At 43.9% G+C, this 24,539-nt stretch overlaps 1 protein-coding gene across 4 annotated transcripts in view; it reads left to right on the top strand.

Moving 5' to 3' along the window:
• ITGA7 (integrin subunit alpha 7) overlaps positions 1–24,539 on the top strand; it is a 271,460-nt gene that overhangs the window by 212,845 nt on the left and 34,076 nt on the right. For all 4 annotated transcript variants that reach the window (XM_085600990.1, XM_085600988.1, XM_085600987.1 and 1 more), the window contains exons 22-23: positions 9,464–9,577; positions 9,850–9,948. In XM_085600990.1, the coding sequence (XP_085457116.1) occupies positions 9,464–9,577; positions 9,850–9,948 (213 nt within the window). The remainder of the gene's footprint in view (positions 1–9,463; positions 9,578–9,849; positions 9,949–24,539) is intronic.

Genomic DNA, 24,539 nt, shown 5'->3' with positions numbered 1-24,539 from the left:
CCTCAATGGCTACCAACTCCTCAACACCACTTTTTGTGTTTCAGATCCAACCACAGCACAGAAACTACCCTCGTCGCTGCAACGGATAACATTTGCATGACTCTGGACAGAGGAGACATGGCGGCCTTCATCCTCCTGGACCGCTCTGCAGAGTTTGAAATGGTCTCCCACTACATCCTCATCCAACACCTACATTACATCGGAATCCAAGGACACGCACTCCAATGGATCTGCTCCTTCCTGACAGGAAGGACCCAGTCAGCCTGGCACCATACACCACTGATGCATTCTACCCCATCTGCAGTGATCCCCAAGGGTCCTCCCCCAGCCAGCCCCTCTTCATTGCATATATGTTCCCTCTTGCCAGCATCGTCCGCTTTCACAATATCAACATCCTCTTCTACTCCAGTGACACACAGCTCATTCCTGCCCTCATGGACCAGACGCCCAGTGCCCGGATCAAGTTCAATGCCTGCATGACTGAAATCACCCACTGCATGAAGGCCAACTGTTATAAGCTGAACACTGATAAGGCCAAAATCATGACCTTCGGAAAGAACATTTTACTGTGGAAGTCCACCAGGGGGGCCAACATAGCTAGGACCGACCACACTCCTGCCATCCACGGCAAGAACCTCGGGACCGTCAGCAAATGTGGCATGGCCCCCCAAGTAAATACTGTCCCACATCATGCTTCCATAACATGAAGATGCTGAGGAAGATTTTTAAATGGCCCCCAATCAGCACCTGGATAACCATCACACATGACCTTATCACAAACAGTCTGGACTACGGGAACACCCTCTATGCCGAGATCAACAAAAAACTAACCCAAGACTGCAGACCATTTAGAACTCAGCAACCAGAATCACTTTCAACATCTCATGCCGCACTAATCACATCACACCTGAAGGAGCACTACTGGCTCCCATACACAAACACAATTCAATCTCCTCACACACACATTGAAGGCACTACATAACACTTGGCCAGCATACCTCAACAATTGCATTTGCTTTCACAAACTTTCCAGACAACTCAGCTCGTCTGAACTCCTACATCACTCCTAAAATGTGGAACGGCCTGCCACTACACATAAGAGCCTCCTCCTCCGTTCTTGAATTCTGCAAGATGCTGAAGACCTGGCTTATCGAGTAGTCTCACTAGGCCCTATGTTTGGCTAGACTCACACTTGCTCAGTGCCAGGATACCTTCCCTTGTGATGATGCGCTCTACAATCTGCCTAACATACCGTATAGCTAACTATGATCAAACCTTATCAAATACAGAGATGACTTCATTAACTAATTATGGAGTTACTATATTTAAAAAATGTATGCCAAGTTGTACATATATGTTTATAGCATGTGTTGCTGTAGATACATATGCTCTACATACTCTTGCCATGTAGTGTTGGGCTCTGATGTTTGCAACTTGTTTTTCTTCAAAGAAGTCCCAAGGTACAAGGTATAGTTTCTCCTACCTTATTTGGCAATGCGCTCATACACAGGCTCCATTGTTAGATTGTTTTTCCCACCATTGGGTTCAGCGCCTAATAGAGCTTACCGATGGGCCCTCTCAAGGATTCCACTCCTGTGTCATGTAAGAATAAAGAAGCCAGCCTGTCAGGGGGACAGCTGGTCCAGTCCAGTTCGGAGGGGAGCTCGCTCTCCGAGTACGAGGGAGAACACAGAGCCAGAGGTTCAACAACACCTGAAGACTTTGACTGTGAGCATGGTCATCACCCATTCCCAACCCAGGGCCTTCCAGCAACCTCATTGATAGGTAGAGAACTACCCCTGCAGTTGGTCATCAAGCCCAGAGACTCAGCACCAGCCTGCTGGGTCACCACTGCCATGGTTGGCACCGACTGAAGCCTTCAGAGCTGACAATGCTCCCCTCTCTGACCACAAAGGCCCCACATAAACTTCGGCTACCCTCGTAGCCAATGGGTTTGTCGACTCTGAAGCCGAAACCAAAACCTACATTGGCACTGAAGCCGACCTCATCACCTGCACTGAAGTCAACACCCGTATCAAAGAACCCAAAGAAATTGAAGACCCACTCAGTAACAAAATCTCCATCGATGGCTGACTCCAATGACTTGGAGCAACGCATTCTCCAATGCTTGCAGGACGAGATGGATGCTTAGCAAAAGCAGCTCTTCATCTATCCATAAACTGGAAGAATCTCCACCAACCTGCCATTGAAGCAGCAAGACATTTTTCCAAGGTAGAGGAAGTTATCTTTTGAGGTGCAATTTGCCTTGAGACTTTCAACTTCTTCAAAGCACTGGAAACATAAGGACACGTCCACTAGCCCCCTACCTCCTCGATATCCTCCCCCTACTCTCTCACCACTGCCGCCTCCAGTACCACCACCATTGTTCTACCCCCTTCTAACTTCACCACATTTTTACTATGGGGAGAGCATCCTGTTATATCCAGCTGACAATAAAATGCTCCTTATGATCCTGAGCCCAGAGTTGACCCATGGGACGACTATGATGTCGATCTCCCAGGTGAAACAGACCCGATCTGTCTCCATTAAACCTTCTCTGCTGATGATACCACCGCATACCATGAGGTCATACATAGGACTTCTACTTTTCATAAAGTAGATATGCACATCATCCAAGAAGACAATGAATTCCTGTTTGAAACATTGGCTAAGCAGTGACAGCTTCTCAGCTAAGGCGGAGGAGTGTTGCCCCACTGCATTAAAGCAGTGGAAAAAGTAAAATGATAATAACAGAAGTTATTATCTATTATCTTTTTTATATTTTGTATTACAGTTGCCACCAGGTTAGGGTGGGGTGGGGCTGGGGTCCCGTGACATTGGGAGGAGGAGTGGCTGCTGCTGCATCGAAAGTGCACGTGACTGTTTGGCCGGCCATCTCAGGCCGATCAAACAGTCATGCACACTTTGCATGTCTCCACCCAGGCTGCATTACAGTCTCGGTGGAGAACATGCCCAGGCTCCCACTCCCTCTCTGTATGCTGAACCATGGCGCTCAGACCAATCATAATGCTGCTATCAGCAGCATTGTGATTAGTCATGGGAACCTGGAAGCCTGGGTGCTTCCTGTTCTTGCTTTCTGCGAAGAGAGGTGGTTGCTGGCGACTGCGACCAGCAGGTAAGTTTTCTTTTTTTAAATTTCCTAACCCCACACACTTTCCCCCACTACCCATCCCTACCAGCTACCACTATGGCTAAGACACAATGCACTGTCCAGTTTTTCCTGATGCTGAAAGGGATGCTTAAGGCCGCGACCAAGTCATTCAAAGAGACAATCAAGGCTCAGGTCTCACACCTAGGATCAACCAAATATACAAACCCTCACCCAATGACCTTCCCAACATTGCAGGCACGCTCTGGACTCTCTTGTTGTCCACACAGCGTAGAAATGTGCCAACACCTTGGGTGCTGGAGAAGCTCCACCTCCCGATAAGGAGAGCAGAAAGATTTATGCAGTGGGCAAGTGGATGGCAGTACAATCAGCCACTCAATGGAGGATTGCAAACTCGGACGGCCTGCTCTCCCGATACGACAGAGCTCTTGGGACAAGGAGGAACTTCTAAAACATCTACCTGAAGACTATGGGCTGTGTGGGCAAGAACTGGTTACAGAGGGCAAGACCATCTCGAACTCCAGTATCTTCTGCACTATAAACATGCCCAACACCGCAGGTAGGGGATTTAATAGCAGCATCCTGCTCAGGTGTCACTCTTGGAAGTCCAGCTGCATTTGCTAAACGTGCCCTTCGATGATGAACACCTTTTTGGACCACGAGTAGATCAAATGCTTGAAACGATCAAGAAAGGCACAGACACAGCCAAGCTATGGGTTGGGTGCCCTTCAGACATCTACTCCTAAGGGGTCCTTTCAAGGTCACAGTAAGTGGAGGCAGTAAGACAATTCTCCCGACTGTTCCTCCTCCTGATAAGACAGCAACAGGAATACCACCTCCAGCCAACACAGCGTTTTCTAGAGCGGGCTACATAGGGTACTAATACCAGGGGTAGGGGCAAAGGAGGCTCTGAAAAAGGAGCTGCCTAATCCAACCAGTGACTCCCTTCTACCTCCCCTCACCACAATCACACTACAACTCCCACAATCAGACTACAACTGTTGGGTTGAGACTACAGGGATTTCTTCCTCATTGGGAAGAGATTACCTCCTACCAGTTCTCTCCATCATAGAGAATGGTTACTGACGTGAGCTCATTGCAGCCCCACCAAACATTTCACCCCACAGACACACCCACTCCACAGAACACCAGCGCCTTCTTCAAGAAGAGGTTCAGGCCCTCATTCCTAAAGGGGCGATTAAACCAGTTCCACTGCAGCATCAAGGCAAGTGAGTAAATTCCCTGTACTTTTTCATTCCCCAAAATGACGGGTCTTTAATGCCAATGCTTGACTTTAGGTCCCAAAAGTACATCCTCTCAGAATATTTCCACATGGTCACTCTGCAGGATTTCATCCCTCTGCTGCAGCAAGGCAACTTCATGAATGCACTCGATCTGAAAGATGCCTACTTTCACATACCCGTCTATTCTGCTTATCGCTGGTACCTCATTTTGTGGTATGTGGCCAAATATTCAATTCAAAATATTGCCATTCAGGGTTACCACTGCCCCCAGAGTTTTTACAAAATGTCTCGCTGTGGTAGCCGCCCATCTCAGAATGAACATCATTCACATATTGTCCTACTTAGATGATTCTCTGATCAAGAGTACAAGGAAACAACGTCTCGCTCACACCAGGCCACCATATTCCTCCTTCACTATAAATACCATCAAGTTCCACCTTTAGTCCCTTCACATGCAGCCCTTTTCAGATGTCAGTGGTTCCCCATAATAAACGACCCAACCGGCCGGACATTTGCATGCAGAACCAAGACACAATCAACCACCCCAACCCAGGCAACTCAATTTAGTGATCTGGCTCCTGAGGTACAGAATTCACCTATCTCATCCTCCTTCAAGAGAGCATGTCTATCCTCAAGGAAGCACGTAGACCCACTATGTGGGCCTGCTATGCTGCCAAATGGAAAAGGTTTGTCCATTACTGCATTCCAAAGCACATACACTCACTTAAACCTGAAGTTCAGGATATTGTTTGCTACCCTCTTCATTTACGGAAATCTGGTCAAGCTTAGACTTCCATAGGCCTTTAACTTGGCTGCTACTGTAGCAAATTGTAATGGTAGAACATGGAACTATCTTACTTATTCAAAATCCCTATCATCAAAGCTTCCATGGAAGGACTCAGTCTGGTTATTCCATCTAGGGTATCCCCTGCCCCTGTCTGGAAACTTAACGTTGTCCTTACCAGACTCATGGGCCCCCCTTTTCAACAGACTACTATACAAAGGAGGGCCCCTGAAAAACAAGAAATACAGTGGCAGGACAAGGGGGAGCAACTCCAAAGGTACACAAATCTGACAACTCTACCACTTAGTTTTGGTATAATTCATTGGATATTAATATACAGAATATAGTCTTGAGCCAAAACATACAAAACAACATTGTTTATTGAATTAATTTTTCTCTGCAATATTGGTGCTTGTTACATATGTTAACACATTCTTCTACTAAACTCACACCGTGTATAGAGTAGCAATAAGAAAAAAAAACAAAGGCGGAGTAAGAAGTGTAAAAATGGGGTTGGTGGTGGGGCACTACAGGTGTTTGGACGAGAATCCTCACTCACCCTAGGGCAGAGGTCTTCAACTTTTTGATGCCAAGACTCCCCTGTCAAAACCTTTTCGGCGTAAGGACCCTCTCCTGACAAAATTTCTAGAACTTGGTACTCCTCATCATTGACAGCTATCGACAACCATAAACGCCCCCAATTCCCACAAAAAATCATTTTAACAGTGGGGAAATAATATTAATCAGTGTTTAGCAAAGCAAAGGTCAGTGATCGTGGGGGCATGGTAAAAGGTGAGGCTAAAAACAAAGGGCCTCATTTATGAGGAATTGGTGTGGGGCAGCGCCGCAAGTCTTCTTGTTGTGTTGCCCTACACCAATGTGAAAGGGCAGGAATGCACCTTATTTATGAAATATGGTACATTCTTGTCCTTTCCCTCTGTGTTGGCGCACAAACTACTCCCTAGTGCCAACATAGGCAGGATTGTGTTTGTGCAGGAAGGGGCAGCTTCCTGCACAAAAACAATCCAGAGAGGGGTCTTACTCTTTCGATGTGTGCTGAATTCTGCCTGCTGTGTGGAGGCGTAAGGTTTTGGCTCTGCCCCAGGTTTATATGTTTTTTTAAATCTGGGGCAGTGTAAAAATCCATGGATGTTGCATGGGAACACCCACCGCAATGCTCATTAAACACCTACTTGACACAGAGTAAGGCAACGCAGCGACTTGCACTGATTCGGCTTACTCCATATCTATGAGGCCATGCAAAGCCACGCTGGGTGACTTTGCGTCGCCACATAGATATAATTGAGATGCTTGCGCTGCTTCAAAAAAAGTGACGCTCCAGCGGCACAAGCGTCTCATAAATAAGCCCCAAAATATTTTGCTCGTATTTTAGAACTTTCACAAATAGGGCGCTACATATAAAATATTGGGTAGCTTAAATGAAAAATACATTTAAAAAAGATGTTACTCAGTGGGAAATGCACTGTAGTAAATTATGAAACCTCTGTTAGTTAATGCACTGCAGAGGTCTGTGTCTGTAACCAGAGAGCCACAGATTTACATTTGGTTGGTGCAGTGGAGATTAGTGACGTGTGTGATTTTGTTGTGCTACGAGGTCACAGCCTGAGACAGAAAGTACTGTGAATGCGTAAGTCATTATTTCATAATATTTTAGGATAAAATGGAGCTTCAAAAATGTAGATTTTAGTAATACCAGTACATAAGTAATGGAATTTTTTTTGCATAACTGTCCCTTCAACCCTCCTAAGGGGTCCTAAGCGCTGTGTAAATACAGTTACAATTAAAAGCACGAAATCACAGCCCAGATATTAACACTTCCCATTGCCACAGATGCTTGGAGTGATTACCGCTTCCATGGACCCATTCCAATTGCAGATTAACTCATAGCTGCATTTGCATATTATTCAGCCAAGCAGCCACCCTGGTGTGAAGGATTGTTTTACCTGTCTGCCCGGCCTCTTTTCTTCGCAGCACAGGAGACTCAATTAACTTCAGCAATTAACTTCAGCAAAAGCATTTTACAAGGGTCCTGGACAGTTGTCTTTTTCCAAAAGGAAAAACACATTTTGGATTCCAGGAAGTGAGGCCTGGAAATGTGCGAACCCCTTTCCAAGACTCCAGGGCCCCCCTGGGGGTCGGGCCCCACAGATTGAAGACCTCTGCCCTAGGGTGACATGCTTCATCATTGGGTCCCTCCACACACTGGGACCACAAGGTACCCAGTGTGAGCTACAACTTTCCAAGAGGAAAGAAGTGGGCGTGTTTAAATGTGGCACGCCTATATTTTAGTACCTCCAGGGTAGAATGAGGGGCAGAGTGCAAAGAAAAATAGTTTGTTAAAACTATCTCAATTGGGGCAAAATAACTTTATTCCTATGCCCTAAAGGATAGAGGTTAAAAGCATAGTGAGACAGGGTTATGGATGTTTACCCTGTGTAAGGTCACCATGTTTCTGCCGTGTTTTGGACTAAGTTGTTCCAGGCATTCTTCAGGACCAGATTTGTTCAGTCATTCTGCTACAAAAAAGTGTATGAAAATCATAAAAACACTCAAAAGTAAGGTATTTCAAATATACTCAGGCCTGTATCCTTGACCGACTGGGCATAGTGGCAATAGGAATAAAGTTATTTTGCCCTAATTGAGATAGTTTTAACGCACTATTTGTTTTTGCACTCTGCCCCTCATTCTACCCTGGAGGCACTACAATATAGGCGTGCCACATTAAAACACTCCCACTCCTCTCCTCTTTGAAAGTTGTAGCCTACACTGGGTACCTTGCTGTCACAGTGTGTGGAGGGACCCAATGATGAAGCATGTCACCCTAGGGTGAGTGAGGGATCTCGTCCAAACTCCTGTAGTGCCCCACCACCACCCCCCATTTTTACACTTCTTACCCCGCCTTTGTTCTTTTTTTCTTATTGCTACTCTATACATTTAGTGAGTTTAGTAGTCCTGGGAATGGTATAGTACATATTTTAGTAGAATATATTCCCTACAACCCCTTGTGTGAGATACAACACAATCTTCTACAACATCATGTAGATAGTCAGAAAAATGCTTCAACTTAACAAAACATATACTGCACCAAGTGTGCAACAAGCAGATTATCGTTTAGCAATGCCACCCACCAGCCCACTCATACTAAAACACTACGTACACACTCACACTTTTGTTACTCATACTTCATTTATTCTGACTCAATCAGACAAAAATAAACTCAAAAAATAATGCAATACAGGAAACCAGACAGGACCATGTTACTCAGTATGTACTTAGAGATGAATCTATGTATAGCAAGATATATTTTCTTATAATGACGATAGATTAATATCTGAGGACACTGTTCAGTCACATCCTCTTTAGGTTACATGCTTGACATAAGGATATATTTAGATTCTTAAACTCTTTGGGTTAAAGTTCATGAAATAAAAGCCCCTTCTCTTGCATGTGCATAATATGGTCTTACGGTCCATATTCAGTTTCTAGTGGTGCTGACACTGGTGTATAAACCAAACGTGGTACCACTTTCTTCAGGGCGCTGCGTCATTGAATGTGAAAAAGAGAACAACAAGAATGGGAAGGCCAGGGCCAGCACAGAAAGGACTATGACAGCTGCAATGGAAAGGCTCAAATTAATGCTAAAAAATAATAAAAAAGAAGGAAACACTCATATTTAGTAGAGGGCATGTACACCAAACACCCTGTGTTGACAAAAACATTACACACCACATTGGTGTAGATAGGTTTCCTTGACAGAAAAGTTATACCATCCCGTGTGGAACCGTTCTACCAAGGAGTGTGAAAAAACAGATAATAGTAAGACCATACCCAGGGAAAAGAGGAAATCTTGACATGGATTACAATATTAACGTATTTTTTAAAATGCATTTATAAAGCTCAAACCTAGTGATGTACATTACTTAGGAGAATTTGAGACAATCTACAAGATTGCATACATAAATTGGGGATTACACAAACACAATTCATACACTGAGGTCGGGTTTCAAGCCTGTATTCCCAGGCTCCAAAGTAGGCAGCTGTAGCCTCTGGGCCACTTCTCCTCCCCATCTACTATCACTTATCCTACCCATTCACTATGCAAGCTTTCCATATCTAGGAGAAAAGCCAACTATTATTTCCAGATTCCACAAGCACCCCAACAACCTATCTCATATGTGTATATGCGCCTGACATCTTGATTCTGATTTTTCCCTTCTGCATCTCTGCCATCTCCACTATCATGGACCATCATCTCACTCCCTTTCTCTCTCTATTTAACTTTAGGACTGTGCACGCGAAACAGCAAACTGTGTGGTGTTCCAGTGCCCACTCCACACTTTTGAGCAGAAGGTGGTGCTGAAGGTTCGCGCAAGACTCTGGAACAGTACTTTTTTGGAGGTAACGTGACTGCAGGCTTACTGGATGAAAGGACACAAGAAATGCTGAGTTCCTCCATAATGTGGAAGTGAATATTCTATGCAAAGAACACATCTGTGGCATGGTTTGATATGTTTAGCCCATGAAAGTTGGATTGGAGAAGGGAATATGATGTTTCTACAATAGCTTTTTTCATGCAGTTTCCTCCATGATAGCCAGTGTTTTTGAGGTGTGGACAGCCCTTATGATGCTCATTCACCATAGTTTGTCTCTGTTTTACTCCCTTCTTGCAGGAGTACTCCTCTCTGAGCTCTATGGAGGTGATTGTCCGTGCCAACATCACTGTGAAATCCACCATTCAAAATCTGGTTTTGAAAGATGCCACGGGAAAGGTATGAGATATAGAATGTTACATGGTGCCAGGCTGGGAATCAAAACCAACCCTCCCATCCTCTGTCCATACATGAAGCCAGGGCATAATAGCTCCAACACGTGTGTATTTAGAAAGAGCAGCAATTCATAGAAGAAATATGACATTAAGTTGCCGAATAAAGCATTTTTGACTGACTGACATAGAAGAAATATATTTGCCTCTGTCTTCAGTAATGTCATAAACCAGTGGCCATGATGAAGTTCTTCCACTCTGATTGCGCACCTTTTCCCATGCCTTTGCCACAGACCATGCATTGTGGCCATGGTCCTTCAATCACCCTTACTTCCTCCATTCTTCTTCAGACTCTATTCTTATCCTCTGTCCCAACTACTGCAATATTAACTCTTTGGCCTTCATTAACAATAGAATATGTCTCACCTATGTGTGGGATCCAATAATTTATTTCTAAACTGTTCATTTCTAGATACATCTTCAAGGGAACAAGCCTCTAGTAGTATGCAGCATTTTCTCTTTTGTAAATAGAATCCAGTAGAAATCAAATTAATAATTATAAAATTCATTTGGCTGAAAGACCCACATTATTTCTCAACTAAAATAAAAAACAAAGTAGGAAATTGTGCTGGTAGGTATGACTCAAAACACATGGGTATTTTGCGACTTTGTGGAGGAAGCATTTCTAAACACAGCTGTGCCTTTCTTAGGATTAGTTTTAATTCAAAAACCAATGTGATGCAAATTTTTTGCCTTTAATCACATCTTTGGACGTCAGGGGACTGAACTCTTTTTTCTGAAGAAACAAATGTAATTTTTAATATTTTTTTGAGAGGAACCTCTCCTGGACTGCCCTTTAAGTCAGTATTCTCCCTCTGGATAATATCCTGGGATGGTACAAGATTCTTGCATGGATGATCACAGTTTTGTGTAGTTTCCCTTCTAAATTCTCACACCATTGTTCATTGCAAAACATGTCAAGAAATACCATATAGGAGGCTGAAATAACGAGTGCGAAGGAGTACACCTAAGGGCTATGATGGGCCATCACTTTAGTGGTGTTAAAGGCCCTGATAACCACGAGGCAGTGAATCGCGTTTCCTCTGCCGCTTAGTGCCCCAATGGTAGAAAACATTTTGACAACCCAACATAATTCAAGTATACCAACATGACCTCTGTGCACTATAACCTGAAGGCTGTTGCTACATTTCACATTAACAGCAAGAATTTTCTGTAATACTGATAAACCACGTAAAGTCTGATTGTTTAAAACACCATGAAATTAAACAGCATAAACCATGAACAGATATTCTTGATACAAAAACATTTTTTATCTGTTACAATGACAGATTAATATCTTGAAAAGAGCTTCTTTCTTTGTTTTATTTGATTCCGTCAAATCATTTCTTCAACAAACCGCCCAATGCATTTCAGGCCCCACTGGCCCTTCTTCTGGGGCTAATGTCTGTAAATCATACAAACAATAATCATTTGAATTATGGAATTATATGCAGGAGAGCAAATGTTCAAATCTACTAATATTATTTGATTTGAATGGTTTATGCTGTTTAATTTCATGGTGTTTTAAACAATCAGACTTTACGTGGTTTATCAGTATTACAGAAAATTCTTGCTGTTAATGTGAAAGGTAGCAACAGCCTTCAGGTTATAGTGCACAGTTGGTATACTTGAATTATGTTGGGTTGTCTAATGGCATGCATAGACAGCATGTCAGCCCCTGTAGCACACCACACATACGTTTTTACAAATAGTTCAACAAGTTAATCAAATCGGAGTGCTCCGCCTTTCCAAAAATATTATCAGAAAACCTTTTGAACCATAATCTGAAATAGAAGAGTATGGCTAAAGAGAAATAAGGTGTACAGTTCCCATTTTACAATCCTTAAAAAGACAGTGGAAATAGTTTGATACGCACAATGAGTTATGTATGTTAGTATACGATCAAAAAATGAGCAAAACAAGAGCTATGTCCCACATCACACCTCAAGACTGAAAACAAATACATCAAAATGGAGAGGGGATGAGGATGATTGTGCTTCATCATATTTACCCTTGTTTACTACAGGGGATTTGTATTTGCGTTGTAGAAGTACAGTATACGGACTTCCCCAATCCGATCATCAGAAAGCACCGAGAAGGTTTTCAGTTTCAAAATCAGCAAGTGGCAAAGTTGTGCATTTTGGTTATCAAAAGCATTATTTTCTGCCAGGATAAAAGCTATTTCAACCTGGATGTCGGAAAACAGACTCCAACTGACTCCCGTTAAAATTGAAATTATGTTATTTAGTCAGGACCAACTTCTTTGGTCACCGGACTGGTGGCCATCAGACCTGGGTTTAGTCTTGGTTCCTAAATTAGTGGTGAAAAACCTTGTAGTCCGTCTTGACCAACCCCTCTCCATGACTGAACAAAGCTCAGCTATTACAGGTTCTTGCTTTTATATGACGCATTGCTGTGAAGGGTATTTCCCTTATTACCCCTTTCCTCAAGAGAAACACTTGTCCAGGCCCTCGTCATCAGCTGTCTGGATTATGGTAACTCACTCTTGGCTTCCATTAATGAGAAGCTGCTCTCCAAACTTCAGGTAGTTCAGAGCATCGCTGCATGTCTGGTCTGTATCCTCCCCCTGGCATGGCAACTGCCCTTCTTCTTCAGTCTCTACATTGGTTACCGGTGGGAAATAGGATTATTTTCAAGATTTTCTGCTTAACCCATAACGCCCTCCATGGACAAGGGCCCACATATTTGGCCTCCAAGGTTTAGAAAGACCAGGTCAGGCTGCAGATCGTTCTCCTTCCTTGGCCCTCACTTTTGGAACAAACTGCCATTGCAACTATGCACCTGTGAAAATCCCTAACCATTTCAGGAAAGCGCTAAAGACCTACTTATTATTAAGAATGCTTTCTTTGCTCGCTGTCCGTCGTCCTGGTACCTCGCTGAGATACCCCTCTGGGGGTGATTCGAGTGCATAGTAAATTAAAAGAACATAAAAACATAACATAACATTTGATTTGTGCACCTTCTCCTTGTTCTTGAAGGTTGTGGCAGCTTTTCTGCAAAATAATTGTGTAGTGGTTGTTGGATGACTGGTTGATAAAGGTCAATTTTGTCTGACAATAATACAGGATTTGCAGACAACTTCTGAGATCCTGCACAAACTGGGGTTCTATATAAACTACTAGCAATCGGCAATCACACTAGTTCCAATACTTAAGTGCAGTCCTAGACACAAGGGTTTCAAAAGCTTTCTCGTCAAAGTACTGACCATCTTCTCCAAACCACAAAGGTCTTCAACTTTGGCTTGTGCTTCATCTGACTTGTAGGTATGTTTCCTCTTTCCTGTGTCAATCTTTTTGCATGATCTCCCCCAAATATTTGGACCGATGCTGCTGTTTTTTTTATTCTGAAGGACAATGGGCCCTGCTGACCGGGGCCTAGAGCATGTGCTCTGACCACTCAAAAAATATGTCCAATTGGCTAATACTTGATTGTCATATATAACTTACCTATAGATCCTTAGTATATGGTACAAAATGTACCCTGGGATGGTAAGTTAAATGTCACTAGTGGACTGCAGCACTTATTGTGCCACCACTGCAGTGAGAAAGTGAAAATATGGCTCTAGGTCTACCACTCTAGCCTAGCTGGGCATCTTTTAAACTGTCAACCCGAAATGGCAAAATAAACCCTTTTGCCAAGTCCAAAACTTTCCTTTTTAATATTTTTAAGTCATCCCTAAGTCAGGCCTTTGAAGGCCATTAGGCAGGGTGCAAAGTATTAAAAAACTTGTTTCTTTTATGCTTCACATGTCGTGAAAGTCCTGAGGTTGAACAGCCGCCATTATCATTTTCACTGTATCACGACTAGTAGTCTCATTGGCTAACACAGGGTTACACAAGCCCAACTGCTAAGTGCTCACTTCTGTTTGGGATCACCAAATATATTACTTCAAGGAATCAAATTGATTGTTACATTAAACCCAACTTTCTGCTGATGTCGGATTTAAGGTAACTTTTAATATAAAGGTGACTTTAGAAAGTCAGTTATCTGAAAGTTCTATTAACTTTTTCTGATTCACTATTGCAGTTGTCACCCGAGGCAGCCTGCTGCCTCCTACCAGGAAGTGTGAAGTGTTCCCAGGAAAGGGAAACAAAAGGCCTGTTGGTGGGAGGAGGTGTGACCTCCTCCTGACATGATGGCTAGAGTGCTGTGGCCGCAAATGGCCAAGCTTCAAAGATCCAGTTGCCTGTCACAGGGAAATGCAAATCATTCCTTAACTTGCCCTCGCCTTTGTGTGTTAGAAAGGCTGGCATGTCTTCCAGAGAGGGAAACCCTGTTGCAGAATCAGTTTTCCAGGGGAGTTGCTAATTAATTAGGATACTCCTAAGGAGTGTGCCCATAGCTCTGACCAAGGGAAGGAAAGTGGTTATGAAAACTTGGATTTGTGGCGAGATATACACTGTGGGATGTTTTAGTACCAGTCCCCTATGGAGTGATATAAGAATGGTTAGGGATGTCCCATGCCAATTCTACTCTCATTGGTTAGGGAATCGTCCCCACCCACATGCTCAAAGGTGGCATAAAAGGGGCACCCCTGGGTACCAGCCTCAGAACACTAATGGTCTTGGAAAGAACAGAAGGAGGATTGCACCTGCTGAACCTGTGGACCTCAGAAAAAAGGCTGCACCATGAAAACTGCACCTGCTGAACCAAGACAGGACTTTAGAAAGGGAAGGGCTGCTTCTGCTGTTGACTTTGGAGAGAGAGAGACCCCAAAGGGTGGCCCTGCTCCCACTTGTGCCAAGGACCAGTGAGTGGACTCCAATGGCTAGTTTAGCTAGCCTTCTATTAAGCTTCAGAAGTCTTGCACCTGCGAAGAGCCCAGCTGACCAGTTCCTAGTGGACTTGCCCTACGCTCCACTGGTGCAGCCCATGAGGTGCAGTCCTAGCCCCCAACAGGTGCCCTACAGGTTCTGGACCCTTGGTTGGCGCTAGTGTATACTCTTTTTCCCAAAAGAACTGCAACTTGTGAGCCTAGAGCTAAAAGATGATGGTTTAAACAGAACAGAATCAGAGGCTCATATACTACTACTTTGCCTGTTCGCAGGTAGCCTCAAACTCCCGTTGAGAACCGAGGCTCCCACCAGACCACTGGACTTCACCTGTCCATCGACTTTGAATCCGATGCCAGACCAAAGCTATAGAAGACCACGCGGAATAGAAAAAAAACCAAGAATAGTTTCTAAATGCGAAGGTAAAAGTTTGCCTGTGATCAGCTTGGCCCCTGCACACGACCTATGCTCCATCGCGGTCGGCCTGAAACTTTGACTTTGACCCAGGCACTTATGTTCAAGGCTCATAGACTGTTGCTACGAGTGAAATTAGTGATTTATAAAACTTTTAGAGTGAATTGCAGTGATTTATCAAAATCTTGCAAAAATCATAATCCCGGTTCCCTTCATCAGATTTTGGATCCTCACCCACAGGTACCACCCGTGGTTTGCTTCATCATTGGACCCTCACTCAGACACCTAGTGTGAGTGAGCGGCTCGACACGTTTGTAAGCGGAGCTCTCCTAAGTGAAAGTGTAGGGAGTATGAGTCAGTTAATAATGCCTCTAAATCCTTTTATTCTGTAGGGTATAGGGCAAGATTAAAAAGCAATGAGATGTCATTTGGATGCTGTGTTCCGGGACATCTAAAAGGTCGACATGTTTCAGCTGTATCTCAGCCCACGTAGGGTCATTCAGCTTTCCTCAGGACCCAATATAACCCTGCATTTGTCGGTTATATATCAATTGTATGTGCCTTTAATTGTTTAGAAAAACATGCATGCAAAATACCGACCATACTCAAAAGACCTTTTCCTGGTATGGCCTTGGCTGGAAAGAGAAAAGTAAATATCACAAAAGATACTCCTTATTCGGCATCTCATTAGGAGTACAACATCCCTACAAAGTCCAGGGAAAACATGCAACACACATGAGATAACCCTCAAACATTGATTATATGACTCAGTATGAAGTGTACATGTAAACACACCTAAACATACAGAAAGTGTACAATTAAAAACTGAACAGGTAAGAAACAGTAACACAATGGTGTTAGATCAGATCTACCTACATGGCTTGTTTGCTAACCTGACATCGTAGGGTACTGCAGGGGAGGACTGTCCCTGTAGTTAAACACTGAAAATAGAAATTCATAATGTCATGTTATTAGATCGTTGAAGACACCATCAACCCGATAGAAAAAGGAGGGAGGGGGGAGCGTTTCTCACTTCGTCAAGGGTGCACGTCTGCTTGCACCACTTGTGCTTCCCTGGATGTTACCGACTTGTGGCAGTTGTTACAAAAATAAACGTTACTACCCGGGTCATTTGTCACATGACCATGTTCCTTTTGTTCCATAGGAAGGATTTTTGTTCTTAATATTAGTCATCGTGCTGAAAATTATGTGCACGTTTGTATTAGTGTCGGGATTAGTCCTTACTGCCATGCTTTTTGTTCCCGTTGCTATCAGCGCATCTTTCTCTGATTACGTAAGCACCCCGCAACAAGAAAGAGGAGGTCGTGAAATCAAGTCCTCTATACCGCGCAGGGCTGCCCCAAATACCAAGCGCCAAGGTAGTATGGCGGCGAAATATCCTGTGGGAGATGGAGTTGCCTAGACCATGTGTGTCATGGGTCCATTGCTCACTGCATAATCTCCTGTGATGGTGCCTTATTAGATGATGTTAATAAGGTTAATTTTATGAAAAGAGAGCTATGAGCATCTAAAGTTCTTTTTTTCATTATTATAGACATGAATTTCTATGAGTAAATAGGCCCCCAGTGTCAGGGGAGAGGACGTCAGGCTATCGAGCCCTCTAGCCACGTATCTCTACATGCTTAATACCAAACACCGTACTAGTATGGCTAAAAGTCTAGTGGGAAATGGAGTGTGTCATGGTTTCATTATTCACTGCATAATCGCATGTGATGATACCTCAATAGATGGTTCTCATAAGGTTCGTTTTACCAATATTGGGCTATAAACTCCTAAGTTTCTTATTTCATTATTATTAGATATGAAGCTTGTAGTAATAGCATCTATTCTACGGGGAAATTGTGGGATCTTGCAGCGTAGTCACACTTTCATGCCTGTGTAAAAATCAATATATTGCTCCACTGATGACTGTTTGTCAGATGTTCTCATTACTAGTGTGGCCGTGTATCACACCGTGAACCTGTTCATAAAATATTGGGCCATGGAATATCATCACTCAGCCCCCTAATATGAGTCGACAATTTATAAATCAATCTTTGTTCTCTTTCAAATAGGATTTGTTCAAGGTTTTTGGTGTCTGTTGTGACTTGTTCTAAGATGATCTATCTTATGTCATTGGTTGTGTGCTTGGTTGTTAGAAAATGTTCTGCCATTTTTGTGTGGCTGCGTCCGCAGCGTATGTTACTCCTGTGTTCCCCAATTTGTATGCTCACTTTTCGGTAGTCATTCCTATGTATTTTTGATTACATGGACAACTGTTCATATAGACTACCTGTTTAGTGTTGCAAGTTGTATGTTTTCTTAGTTTCCACAGGGTGTATAGACCTAAGTCAATCTCATTCGTAACAGAGGTGAGGTGACATACTCTGCACTGTCCACAGGGGTGGTGTCCTGTGACTTGTGGAAGACCTAGTGCTGTGTGTATTGTGGGTGTTGGTTTTTGGTGTTGTTTTGATCTCGTGTGCACCAAGTTGGCAAGTATTCTTTTTGCCCTTTTGTGGGAGAAAAGAGGGAGGTCCCATTGTCTTGTTCCCACATTCAATGTGCGCCAGTAGCGTTCAATTATTTCTTAATCTGATTGACAGCTACATTATATATGGTTACACAGTGGTGGGTTTGTTTTGGGGAGTGTGGGGGTTTCTAAAAGCGCCTCCCTATTTAGATCTCTTGCTCTTTTTTGGGGATTTCTGAATGATCTGTTCAGGATAATTTCGTGCTCTCAGTTTGTCTGAAAGTATTTCTGCCTAATTTTTTTAATCTTTGATTTGGCTACAGTTTCTGCGAAGGAATTGTCCATAAGGCAGATTCCCTCTCAAAGGTCGGGGGTGAAAGCTGTCAAACCTAAACACATTGTTTTTAGCTGTTGGTTTGTGAAAGGTATCTGTATGTAGCCTACCCACTTTGTGAAAGATGGTAACTTCTAGAAATGTCAGTTTCCTTGTGCCCATGGTGTGTGTGAATTTTAAGTTTCTGTCTTGGTTGTTTAGCCAGTTTACAATGGCTAAGGTTGTGTTAGAATCTCCTTTCCATAAAATGAGAACATCGTCGATATATCATATCCACATGGTACTGTGTGTGTAATTGGGATTTCTCTCATGTAAGATGCATTCCATTTCTAGATTACATAAATATAACCTTGCTACACTGGGAGCAAAAGTGCCCTTGGTCTGTAGAAAAAGGGTTCCCTCAAATTCAAAGGCATTTTTTGTCAGGGCAAGTGTTGCACATTCCATAATAAGTTCTTTAGGTGTGGTGTATTGCCATCCTTCTCTTTCTAGAATGTGTCTTATTACTTCGAATGTGTCATCTTGTGGAAGACTTGTTGGTTAGAATAAAAATGTATTATCTGTGCTGTTTATATATTGTTCTGCATAAGTTAGCATTCCCGACACCATTTTATATTTAGCCGCCATTTTTAGCCATTATCGTAACTATTTTCTCTCTGTCGCTGCTAAAGCAGCTTCAATAGTTTTTTGTATCTCCAAGGTTGGGCCTTGCTGTACTAATGAATACACTGTTCTTATTAGCGCTTATCTTTCCCACTAGATAGAGGCCTGCTCCCACTAGTTCAGCGGTGGGCACAGGCCGAACAACCTTGGCGTAGAGATAGTGTGTGCCCGGTCCCGGGAATGAAACTCATCCTTCTGTACTTTCTTTGTGTAGCTGCTTCCAACTGGAAATTTCCAGTTCTTGGGCTTGTCTTCATTGGATCTGAATTGAACATAATGTATTACCATGTTTGCTGATGTCAGTCCCTCTGCAGCAAACCTTAGAGACTGCGTAGATTGAGCTCCACTAACGTGTACCTGAATAAATACTTAGTTTGTATTCTCTTCTGTCTGACCGACTCTTCATTTGTATGGAAGGCTGAGAGGTGGTCGCGAGTGACCCGGGTGGCCCTAATAGGGTCACTTCCTTCATATATATAGACTTTCCACATCCAAGCTCATCAGCAGATGATCCTATTCATTGTATTCCAAATCTTTGATTAGCATCAAGAGGTCATTTGTGTCTTTTATATACATGTGTGTTCTCTGTAGTATGGGTTTCAGAAAGAAATCACAAAATCGTGATAGTGATTCTTACAGTGAACCGATTCCAGACACTATAAGTGGTCCGGGAGGTGGATCCTGGTTTTTGTTGATTTTAGGTAATGTATAAAAATAGGGAGTTCTAGGATTAGTGTTTCTCAAGAAATCTCCCTCATGCTTGCTGATCCACCCTTCTCATTCTGCCTCCTCCACCATGGTTGCATGTGTGGTCCTGGTCTAGAATCTTGTAGTTCTTCTCATCACTCAAGAGTCGTAGGCATTCTGTTTTGTATGCTATTGTGGTTAGTAAAACATTACCACAACCGGCATATTTGATTGTTGTATCGGTGTCATTTTGTAGTTCAGTAAGGCTGGTCCGTCCTCTCTTGCTTAGATTTTGGAATGTCTTAATCGTGTTTGGGTCTATTTTTTTAATTTCTGAGTGCACTGCTTTTTCAAAGGCCAGTATTTTTACAGGAGTTGAATGGGTCAGGGGGTAGTACGTAGATATTTTTTGTAGCCCTGTGGTGGAAGAAGGCTCTTCTGTGTGAACTTGGTCACCAGAATGAGCTTTAAGACATAATTTTCAAGTAAAAAAAACACCAATTGTAAATGAAATTTGTCTAACAATGGTGTGAGTGCAAAACCTAGTCCTTTGTTGAGAACTTGGGTTTGGGCTGGTGTCAGAATTGTATCTGTCAAATTGGTGACTAGGTTGTTTACATGCTTGGTCCCTGCTGTGCTGATGATATGCTGCTGGTATACATCTGGACGTCCTCCCCTTCCCATTGTGCTCTGTTGTCTTCCTTCCTTCCTCCCCTCCCACCTTGGCCTCTGCCTAAAACAAGAGGGGTGTTGATTATATTGGAAATTCAGGGGTAAGATGGAGTTGAAGGGTGGGCCCCAAGATTGCATACGCTGGTTTTGTGGAGTGTAAAATGGTTGGTAGAAAGGTTGTGGCAGATAACTATATCCTTGCCAAGCGCGTGACCAGGGTCTTCTCCTGTTTCTATTCCTATTGCTCCTTTTCTGATCGGTGTCACTGCCCCATGATTCTGAGTCGGTGGATCTGCCATCTGATGAATCTATTATCAAAGGCATCCGAGTTGTAATTTGTAGGAATTTGGTAATCTGAATTAGAGTATGGGTATGTCTTGCTAAAAGCAAATCCTGGGACATCTTTTTGGAGTTTCTATATTTTGGACTGTGTCAGGTTTTCTTTATATTCATTTGTCTCCTTGTTGATTTCATCTAGACTTTTCTTGAAGGCTATTACTGAGGCCCTCATTTCCCCTTCAGTAGGTAGAATTTCTATTAGGATTTTATCTGATAATTTATCCCCTACAGCTCTTCAGTGATTTCTGTGGCGGTGATAAAGGAGATACATATTAAAGGGCGTTGCTTTCCAAAGAACTTCCTCCTCACAATCAGTTGTGATAAATACATCAGTGCATTGTGGGTGCCCTCGTGAGACAGCCGATTGTGCAGTCGGAGTGGTCCACCAAAGAACAGTCATAAATAAAAGCCGTCCGTCTTGTGGCTTAGTCAGTCTGGCCCTGAATATTGCTAGGCAACATTATGATTTCAACATACAACAATAAAACATTGTTTAACCTGCGCAAACAAGGTATAATAAAATCTATAACTCACTCAAGGGAGACTCAAATGATTTTTTGGCACTGGCTTCTGACTTGAGACCTTCAGATCACTACAGCTCATCTACAGCACCTTCAGAACTCGAAGGCAGGCAAGCTGAGAATTCATCACATGGAACAACACCATTAGGCGCTGAACAATGAAGCGCTTGAACACATACTTGAAAATAGGGGGCACTAGAACTCTACCTTTTCCTCATCTCAAAAATGCAAAAATCTTAAATTCTGGTTACCCTAAAATTTGTACAGCTACAGTTATAGGTTTAAAACTTTACAAGCATACAGATTTATACATTCACATAGATTCATGTGTGTACTTCAGAAAGCTTGTATTAGTCACAGGCTTCTAGGAGTAATCCTAGCAAAGTTTTATGAATCAAAATTACATCCGTGTAGAGGTAGTTCTGCATGCGTAATTGCGCATACTGTTCAATTACTCTATCAAAAATGCCTTTTCGTATGCGCACTTGCTGTTGATTTTTTTTTCTCCAATCGGTCAAATAGTTTTCCAGATGGAGAAAGTCCTAATCATATACCTTCACCAGTTTTTCAGGATGCTCAATTCCCATTTCCACTTTGGGAACAGATTTACTAGGCTAGGAAACGGTTGTGAAGACGTTTATGAATACCCATAAACTCATTAGTTTGTGAGTGTTCTCAAACTTACAAAGGCATAACATCTGAGGAACACCACTTTGATCTTTCATATATTCGAATGCTTAAATCATTCCCTGTCATCAGACTGGGAAACCCTGTAACAATTCTAATATAGCAACTTATCCATACATTTATTTACATTCATACTTTTCTACCCTGTCCAGATCATTATGCATGACCTAAACTCTAGCCAATCAGAGCTCACCTCACAAAGCTGTTTCCCTGTCTGATGCTTTCAGCAGCAAAGAAAAACCTCTTCAGAAACTGGAAACAACCCTTGATAGTCAGCCTTGGAGGTTGCCAACTCTTCTGGGGTAGAATATGTGGAACGGAGTTTAACTCACTGCATTTTTCTTTCAGTAAAAACCCAAGGTTATCAGCCTTATCAGATACCTTTTCCCTAAATAGGGAGATGGAATTATAGGCTCTACTAATGTGGTTTGAAGAACTGATGACATACAAGACAGTGCAATGAAATATTCTGCAGTGGGTATCTGCACACAGACTGACTCTGAAATATTGAAAGCTGCAAATGTGGAAGATGCCCCCTAGGGCCATAATTGAAACAAATTTTACTAATGCAAAAGACACTCCACAGGATTTTAGAAGCTTTGATATTGATGAATAATAAACAGTCAGTTCAGACAAAAACTTTTGCAGGGTCCAAACAGACACTGTAACAATAAGAGCTGAAATATTTAGGCCACGTGCAAAGGAGTTATGACAAGTTACGGAACCTTGCAAAATTTACCGACAAATTATGAACTCTCTACTCTAGGCCTAATGTTTTTATTGCACGGCAGCCAGTACTGATTGTTCATACAGGACATCAGTTTGGTAAAGCAGGAATGTTTAACAAGGTTTGGAGAATTAACAGAGGAAGCAAAATCAGGCAAGTGAGACCTTGTCAACACCTTTGTATCACATTGTTTTACCAAAGGAACATAAGGAAGGCTCGTCTATGGGGGAGAAAAGTCCGGTGAAAATAAGAGGCCCTGTAGTAAAGATAATCAAACAGCCTCCTTGTAAAAAAATAATAAACTAGGCTGAAAAGCAGACAAAGAGAGAGTGCTGCTTCTTTTTGCTGTTTGGTTCTGAGAAAATAATGAGTAGTGCTTGTCTAGTCATATGATTATAATACCTTCCTTGGCTTCATTCCGATAATTTTCTGAGAGAATAATGGAAGTACTCCCATGGCTGAACTTTCACCCTCCCACCCGCAAAAAAAAGTAACAAGATGGGGAGCAGCAGTCAACGGCCAATAGGTCAAGGGAACCGTGGGTCGAAATAGTTTGGGAACCACTTGTATATTTAATTTATTCACATGCAGACCACCCGCCTCCCATCGTCATGAGGCTAAATGTCATTATTGTTATTCCAGGGGAGGAGCCAAGATGGCGACCGGAGCAGACGCTTGAGCGCCCGGCTCCGTCGGCCCTTGGCCTCGGACTATCATCCTGATTCCTATCCTCGCCGATTTTCGAGGTGCAACGTGTGCGACGATGCGCTGACTGCGCCGCCGCTTTCCCGGAGTCTTAGCCCGCCCGGATGCCGGAGTTCTTGGTGCCTTTGTTCTCCGCACTGGACCCCTGCCCTACTGTGGCCTCGGCCGGCCCCCTTGAAGCTTCGCAGTCGCCGGACCCGCTGGTGCAAATCTGAGCCCCGCGGTCCCGTTCCCGCCTCGCACCACGGACTGTCGCCAGAAGAGCCCGGGGAGAGACGCCCGGACACCTCCTGCACCCTGCACCTGACGGGCTGGAGCTGGAGGGTGAGCCCCGGTGTGGCTGGTCTCCAGCCCCGCTCTGTGGACCGCGCTGTGGAAGGCTGCAGACCCCCTTCTTCTATCGCCTAGTCGGCTGCAAAGAGAGCCCGAGGGAGGGGAAGCGACTGTTGGTATTCACCTGTTGCGGCGCAGACCTGAGGGGAATTGCCTCCTTGTCACGACCCCCCCCTGGCCACGGTACCGTTCAGCGGTAAAACATGGCGTTGATTGCCTGCTCGCTGCTGGGGGGTGATGCTCCGGTCTCGCCCGCTGCCCGCTTCGCCCTCCCTCTACCGGACTCCAGCTCCCCAGTGCCGTCCCGGATTGCTGCCGATGTGAGGGCGCAGCTTCCGCTGACATACGGCTCCGTTCTGGCTGCCCTGCGGGACTTTCGTCTGCAATTGTGTGTTGGCTTGCAAACGCTGAGTGAGCGGTTCGACTCTATACTGTCTGCTGCGGGTCGTGAGCGCCCCGTTTGTGATCAACAAGACGTGAGTCCGCCAGTGCTTTGGTCCTCTTGCGGGGACGTAACGACTGTTTACAACTGTGCGACACTGGTGTCTGCATCTGGCTTTCCCGGCACCCAGGATTAATCGTTCTCCTGCTCAATGGCGGATACTTTGTTTCCCCGTTCATTGCTGCCTGCTTTGTTGTTGCCTGCCTCGGCGCGTCCGCAAGGGTATCCAGCGGAGCTACACCTGACGTCCTCGAGGAACTGTTCACGGTGGCCTACGGCTTCTTTTATGTGGAACTCCTGTACTTTACAGGCCAGGTCTGGATTTTATATGGTGTGCAAGGGGACCTCAATAGATGATCGGCGGCCATTTTGTGACTCTACTTCTCCATCTTCCTCCAAGCGGCCATATTGTCTTTGTCTGCACGGGATGCGGGGCCTTCATGAGGGGGCTGGTCTAATCTTAAGCCCGCGATCGGGCCAGGGCTAGATTGCTCTATATCACCATGGTTTCACGGACGGGCTGGACTGGGACTGGAACTGTTTGCATATGTTGTGCGCATTGGTCGCGATCTGTCCGCCTTCATTTAATTGTTGTGACATGTTATCTTCACACGACCGCCTTTGGGTGTAGTGGGGTTTCAGAGTGTGGAGGCGTGGCTGGCCGGTGGATTCGGGCGCTCCGAGGTTGCGCGGGCTCCTCCCCGCCTTCTTTCTTCTTTGTTTTCTTATTTTCTTTACTCTATTCCTA

Source organism: Triturus cristatus, chromosome 4_2 (genome assembly GCF_964204655.1).
Source record: "Triturus cristatus chromosome 4_2, aTriCri1.1, whole genome shotgun sequence".
Classification (NCBI taxonomy): Eukaryota; Metazoa; Chordata; class Amphibia; order Caudata; family Salamandridae; genus Triturus; species Triturus cristatus.
Note: the sequence above shows the minus strand (reverse complement) of the source record. Positions and strands in the feature narration are given on the sequence as shown.